Raw genomic sequence first — 7,594 nt, 5'->3', positions numbered from 1 at the left:
AAATCCAGAACAATGAGAGTAGTTCAAGGGATTGGGATTTCCTTTGACACTACTGTCTTTTAACTTCAACACTATCAACGCTAATATTCTGTAGTCTCAAACAAGGAGGCAGAAAGAAAAACAAAATGGAAGCTTCCTTAAAGCCCAGCAGAGTGTACAGAGAACCACAGACTTTTCGGTTTGGCTGCACATCCGTTCAAGTAAAAATGAACTGCATGAATGAAGGCTCGCTTCTTCCATCTCCTATAATGTTTAGTACTACTTGGCAGTTTCATCAGGAGTTTTACAGTAAATAAATGTATGAACAAGACCCTATTCTTGGAATCAATCCTTTAAAACATTTTCAGATCTCTCTACATTAAAAAATGGTGGCAATAATTTTTTTGTAATTCTATGAAGATATTTAAGTATTAACACTGAGGAGATATATATATATATGATTTATTTTTACAGTATGGAAAAATGGTTGTGCCTTGATTAGGGATGTGTTCCCAAAATTCTCGTACATAGTCCTACCACCACATACACTGGGTGCCTCATTATAGTTTGGGAATAAACCATCAGGAGAACTCCAACATTTGGAGTCACTCTCTGAGCAGATTCCCTACCATGGAATACTGTGGGATGGGTTTGCTTCTGTCTTTTTGGTTAAGGCAGTTATGCTCACCTAAAATAAATAGCACATAAAGAAGTAAGGTGTTCCCTAAAAACTGTTATATCCAGGAATGTTTTCTAGCTCAGTAAGTATTTATTGTACAGAATTAACTGTTTCAAATTCTTAAAACACTGCCCTCATAACACAGAACTTCAAAGTTCACCCTTACAAGTGTGACAGAGGGGGGCACTGAAATTTGGGTCTTCAAAGTCTAGGATTTGTGATCTACCTTCTTTCTTGATATGAATTGCCTCATTTCCATGAGGTATTTCCATTCACTCTTGTCCATCTACTCCTTTGCTTCCGGATTTCCTGTGTTTATAGACACAAGCAAAACCAGAGCATTTCAAATCAAACAAAACCTTCTGTTCAACCCCAAATCACTGGTTTTGTCTCATATATACAAATAAAAATTTTTGTGTCGGTCCATTGGGCCAAAAGCAAATAGAGTTGCTTTCAGTATTACTGGTTTCATAGGCATGCAAACTTTGGCTTTGAAGTACAGCACCAAGCCATCACATATTACCATAAGTTAATTATTTTAAGTAGCATGAAGAGCCCAGGACTCTGCCTTGCTGAAGAAGCATGAAGTGAAAAATTGTTTGGGATCAATGCTGAAATCTTCAAACCAGATTCACTCTGCCTTTTGCTTCTCATACGCAAGGAAATACAGAAACAACATTCCCTACCCCTTCAATGCAAAATCCAAGTACCACAACTGCCTTCTGCAAATACAACAATGCTCTGCATGACGTTTGGGCATACAAAGACTTTGTTGTTTAAAGACCAGCAACAGAGGGTTTCAGGGACCAGTTGTACACTTTGATCCTTTTGATGCAAAAACTTTTATGTAACAATAGAGTCCAGGAGAACTCTTGCAAGGCACTGCATTCTCCTTTTATTAGCTTAGTCCTGAACAATGCTTTTGTGCAATGACTCACAGGAATGCCTGTCTCTTAAATGTAAAGACCACACCACGCAATATGCTAGACCAATGGTCACCTCAACTCTATCCCCGACATCTGGGGCCATTGTCCAACTCTTTTTGGCACTGTCGCATTTAGGAGTTCAGTAACCTTTGAGTGACTGGTTGAAAATTCAGATCTGGTAAAGGAAATAGCCCAACTTCCAGTACACGAAATCATTCTATAAAGAGAGCTCATAAGGGAAGGAACCAGCTACTATAAGAGAATTCCAGCAAAAGAGGCTACCACAAAATTCCTGTTTAATATGAGACCATCTGTGCTGACTGAAGTAGACTGGGCATTGTACACTGGATTTATTCCAGGCCTGCATTTTGTCAGTCTCAGAATTAGCCCCATGTGACAGGATGTTGAAACCACTGAGTTAAATCAAGCAAATCACACCTATCATCCTGCTCAGTGTGGGCACAGGAACAGCCACACAGTTAGACCAGAGGTCCATCTAACCCATTACACCATCTCCAACACCATACGTATAGGTAGAGTACAAAAACATTATTAGCCCTTTTCATAAAATAAACCTACTGCTATCATGTTTAAAATTACCTAATTCAATATTGTGGCAATACTGCACACACCTTTCCAACCTTCCTCAGATCCGGTCTACAGCTAGAAGGTTGAACAGAAGCCAAACTTAAAATCTGAGAGTTTTCTGATTGCTTAGTTTCCTTAGATGAACACAGAGAGGTAGGTGTGAATAGCACCTTTGAGAAGGAAAAAGATGGGGGGAAGCTGGACCACAGACAATCCTGTCCTGGATTGGCAGAAACTTCCATGAATATGATCATGAAATAAGCTGGTTTAGTTTCCCTGGGACCTGATGGCTTTCACACCCCGTCCTGTACAGAGATCCTTTGCTGAGCTATTTCAGTGCATTAAATCACCAGAAAACCTGACTAAAGATTTCCCGCTCTTAACTGACTTCACAAACTGAAATAGCTCAGTTAAGAATCTGTAAATGCAGCTGTCAGCGGAGCTAAGACTCCAGCGAAACTTCAACCCAACTTGCTAAGAGGGTATCACCAAAACACACTATACCCCAATAAAGCTCCCACTTCTAAACCAAGAAGACAAAGCACAAGCAAGAGAAAAATAAGCAAGTCTTAACTCATAGAGCCCCCACAGCAAGAGTCACGCAACAGAGTCGTAATTTACTTCATTATATTTTGTTCTTACAAAGAACGTTTCAGGATATGCCTCCAAACAAGGCAGCACAAATTTAATACAGTGTCTCCCATATCATACCTCTGGCAGCCTTAACTCTCGCCCTTGAAATCTGACCTAGCCTGTCCTGTGCCTGTTTAGGAGTTAAGAATCTGCACAAGCCAAATCCTTAATTTTATCATCTTTCTACACACTTGAAAATAATACTAAAAAAGCCCTCAGCCTAACAGTAGGAGCACTGAAATCACCTATACACTTTAAGAACTAGTAATGTTATTCTTGTGCTTCTGAAGTAGAATTTCAAAATTTAAATACCTGGAGCCTCAGCATCTGGCCACACTGCAGCTTGCCTTACTGGGTTTTAAATCAACCCAATTTTGCTTTTACATTCAAGCAGGTATTATATAGCCAGAGGAACAGCACAACAATATGCACCCTTGAACTTTCATTTAATTCACTTCTGAAATGTGACGTGGCACTACTGCAGCCATCAGCAGACGGTCTAACGTTATGTAAACAATTTCAAAAGCCAAATGGATGTAAAATAGATTAAGCATTAGTTCGGAAGAATAAGGAGTTTGCAGCTTCACTAAGTAAGAAAAAACTACAAAATATACATGTTTTTAGAAGAAGCTGGCTGCTTTAGGTTAACACTAGCAAGTATTTACAAGCAGCCTCTACACCATCAAGATGTCTTACTGCCTTTGTTGAAGGCTGGCAACAAGGAGTTAAGAGACATCAAAAATTTTAAGTCAACAAATAATTCTATAAGCAAGTTGTGAGATTGTTCATTCCACCATGAAAACTAGTTAGTCCCATCTGCCAGGACAGTTGGAACATAAGCCGTGTATTACCCAGCATTTCTTAATCCTCTTGCCAGCATAAAAAAATTAATGTAAGAAGAGAATAATCAATCACTATCTCCCTCACACACACCTTTGGTCCTCACACACCAATTGCAAGGCATAAGAGCTGAAAAAAAACTTTAATAAACCAGTTTAAAGAGAGACTGCCTATTACATGGAATGACTACATGCTATTTTTCAGTCAAAATAATCAAGCCACATCATGAATTTTTCAGCAGTCTACTGTGAAACCCATGAAAGGTTTATAAAAATAATTATGTGCGAGTAATTATATTAAACACGATGATCCATCATTAACCATCTCACAACCACAGGACAACGAGTGCTAGTTGGTTATCAAGGGACCAGATATCAAGTCTTGCTCTTTTTGCAGAGAGAGGCACTTGAGTGTGATATTTGTGTCATGCAAGCAGCTGACTTCTGGCTGTCAGCACCAACACTGGATCATAGTTCACCTCCAGACACCTACACATTGCTTTGATGAGCAGTTACATTCTTTACAAAGCCAGAGCTCACTGACATACAGCGCCTCAGTGGTGGTGTACTTCACCAAGAACCCATCCCTGTGCAGTTTCATTGAACTGAAACACCATTTGTTCTTTGACTTTTATTAAGTTCACTTAGGTTGACCAAATGAGCTTCCCTAAAGTAAACAGGGTTATAAAATATCAGGATGATTCTATCTTTAGGTGCTCCATAGAAACAAATACTTAGTTCAACTAGAAAACTTTAAAAATTACTTTAGATACAAAAGTGTAACAATTATACTGCGCGATACATCTTTATATATCACTAAGCTCATGAAATTAAAATTTAAAAAGTTTTTGCACCATCAAGAACAGCCACAAGTCCTGAACCTCCATTCTTTACGCATCCTTTATCAGAGTAAACTGAAACTTGGGAATGCTTGGGATTCAAAATACCCTGAGCACATACTAGTGCAACACCACAAAGCATACATAATCCATCGGAAAAGGGGAAGGGGGGAAAGGAAAAAAAAATAGCAAGAATCGGATGGTGCTTTATTATACAAGCATGAAAGTAAGTTCATTTGGAAACTAACTTCTTGGGTGGACTTCTGGACCAGTGAGGTAGCCCAATGGGAGAGAAAAAAAGTGGAAGTGGAACTTGGTCCCCACGCGTGATACCTGCCAGGCGGTCCCACCCCAGGGCGAGGCCGGGGCCCGGCAGGCCGCCCCCCGTGCGGCAGGGGGCCCGGCGCCGCCCGAGCGGGCCATAAAGTGCAGCAGCAGAACACGATCCAGACAAAAGCAATGTAAACAGGTGACTGATACCGGTCTCTTTGTCCGCACCGCGGCCAAGGTGAGGCGCGGGGAGCGGGGCCCCGCAGGCTCAGGACGATGCCACGGGGAAGCGGCGCACCCGCACCACGGGGGATAGGTCCACGCCGAGGATCCGCTGTGCCCGCCGCCGCGCTGCCGCCAGGCTCCGCCGGCTCCACATGCTGCCCCGCACACGGATGGTGGGGAACGTGGTGAGGCGGGGGGTGGCCGCCTTCCAGATCTCCTCCAGCGACTTGCCGCCAAACGGCTCCCATGCGGCCGCCGCCGCCGCCGGGCTGCCCTGCTCGCTGTCCGCCTGCTCGCCCGGCGGCTCCGGCGCCGACGCCACCGCCTCCTCCTCCTGTGCACGGGGGCCACCGGCCGCGGGCCGCTGCCTGCCCCGCTCCCTCCTGCGGCGCCGCCGCCGCCGCCGCCGCTTGGCGCTGCCGCCCGCCGCCCCGGCCCGGCGCTTGGCGTCGGCAGCCGGGAGGCGCCGCTTGCCGGCGCGGCGGCGGGGCCGCTCCGAGGGCGGCGGCGGGTCGGGGACGACGGCGCGGCAGGAGGAGTATCCGTAGACGTCCTTGCTGCGGAGGATGACCGGGGAGAACTCGTGCTTGAGGCTGCAGAGGAAGTTCCACAGCTCCGAGTCGGAGCTCATGAACTCCGTGGACTTGGGCATGAAGAGCTTGAGGGCGTCACCCAGCGCCTTGGTGCCAGCGAAGGAGACCTGCGAGCGCGAGTACACAACTTTCTCCGCTTCCCCCTCCAGCCCCCAGGCGGCGGCCGCCGGTTCGCCGCCGGCTGCCCCTGCCCCTGCTGCCGCCGCCGTCGCCGCCCGGGCTCCCGCGGCCGCCGCCGCGGCGCTCCCCGCCTCTGTGTTCATCTTCCCGGCTCCTCTCTCCAGCGCCGCCTGCTTCCTACTGCGGGTCATGGAGGCAGCGGGACGGGGTGGCGGGACAGACGCCGAGAAGGCAGAGCAGAGGCAGCGCCGAAGGCAGGCTCCGGCTGCCGCCGGGCGCCCGCCGGGTGTGAGCAGCGATCGATGTCCTGCGCCCAGCACAAAATGGCGCTTTAAAGTCCCGGGCGGGGCCTGCGCACGCCCGCCCCCCCCGCGCCGCCCGTTGGCCCGTTCGAAACGCGTCGGTCGGGCCCGGCCCCGCCCCGCCGGGGGCGGTGGCCGTGAGGGCGGGCCCCCGGAGCCCCCGGAGCCCCCGGACTGTGGTCTGGCGGGGTCCACCAACCGGGCTCCCGGCGCGACACCGAGCCGCGACCCCCGCGTCTCCAGCTGGGTGGCCCAGCGGGTGGCCCCTTCCCTCAGGGAAGGACGCGAGGCTCCCTCATGGCGGGGTGACAGCTGAGCCGTGTGCCCGCATCGCGCCTCTCTGAGATTTGAGGATCCTCACCAGGGCGGTGGACAAAGATGGCTTGTTGTGTGAAATATGTTTGAGTAAGGATTTGGTTGGACACTTTGATGGGCAAGCTCCCCGAAGGAGTAGCCATAAGGGAACTGAGTCAAACAACAAAAATGGGCCAACAGACATGGGCCAACGACAATGAAGTGCTTTACATGATATTAAATACATCCATCCTGTTGTAGAGGGGTTTTTTAGCATGAACCTGCAGGCTGGTCATTCAATCTACCATAAGTCATAGAATCGCAGAACAGTTGGCATTAGAAGGAACCTCTGGAGGTATCTGGTCCAACTCCTGTGCTCAAGCATAGCCACCTAAACCAGGTTGTCCAGGACTGTATCTGGATGGATTTTGTACATCTCAAAGGATGAAGGCTCCTCTCTCTGGTGACCACTGATAGGACATGAGAAATCAGAATGAAACTATGTGAGGGGAATTTCAGATTTGATATTAGGAAGAAGTTCTCTGAGAGGGTGGTCAGCCACTGGAACGGGTTCCCCACTGAAATGGTCACAGCACCAACTCTCAGAGTTCAAGGAGCATCAAGGAGCATTGTGATACAGTTTATCACTGTAGATATTCCTGCGAGGAGCAGAGTGTTGGACTTGATGATCTTTATGGATGTTTCCAACCTCTCTGGGCAGCCTGTGCCAGTGCTCAGTCAGCCTGAGAGTGAAAAGGTGTTTCCTGATATTTGGAGGGAACCTGCTGTGTTTCAGTTTGTGCCCACTGCCTCTGATTCTGTCAGTGGGCACTGCTGAGAAGAGGCTGGCTCTGTCCTCTCTGCACCCTCCCTTCAGGTATCTGTATACACTGATGAGATTCCCCTGAGCCTTCTCTTCTCCGGGCTTAACAGTCCTAACTCACTCAGCCTTTCCTTACAGGAGAGGTGCTCCAGCCTCTTCATCATCTTTGCGGCCCTTTATTGGACTCTCTCCAGCGTATCCATGTCTCTCTTGTACCGAGGAACCTGGAACTGGAGAGTGGTCCAGGTGTGGCCTCACCAGCGCTGAATAAAGTGGGAGGATCCCTCTCTCAAGCTGTGGGCAAAATTTTGCCTAATGCAGCCCAGGATAATATTCGCCTTCCTTGTGGCAAGGGCACATTGCTGTCTCATGTTCAACCTGGTGTCCACCAAGACCGCAGATCCTTTTCTCCCAAGCTGCTTTCTGTCAACACTGAGATACTTACTGCCTCATTGGGATTGGCTTGATATCCCAACAAACCATA

The 7,594-nt window shown here is 47.9% G+C and overlaps 1 protein-coding gene across 1 annotated transcript; it reads right to left on the bottom strand.

Annotated features, from left to right (window-relative positions):
- Positions 1–2,769: 2,769 nt before the first annotated feature.
- On the bottom strand, positions 2,770–6,047 carry CCDC71L (coiled-coil domain containing 71 like). Its single transcript, XM_032107286.1, has one exon. It carries the CDS (start codon positions 5,880–5,882, stop codon positions 5,022–5,024), a length of 861 nt encoding a protein of 286 aa, XP_031963177.1. The 5' UTR covers positions 5,883–6,047; the 3' UTR covers positions 2,770–5,021.
- Between the last annotated feature and the right edge of the window lie 1,547 nt (positions 6,048–7,594).

This window comes from Corvus moneduloides, chromosome 4, assembly GCF_009650955.1.
Source record: "Corvus moneduloides isolate bCorMon1 chromosome 4, bCorMon1.pri, whole genome shotgun sequence".
NCBI classification, from domain to species: Eukaryota; Metazoa; Chordata; class Aves; order Passeriformes; family Corvidae; genus Corvus; species Corvus moneduloides.
Note: the sequence above shows the minus strand (reverse complement) of the source record. Positions and strands in the feature narration are given on the sequence as shown.

Coding starts and splice junctions, on each gene's coding strand:
- CCDC71L (XM_032107286.1), bottom strand. CDS start 5,882: ATGACCCGCAGTAGGAAGCAGGCGGCGCTGGAGAGAGGAGCCGGGAAG.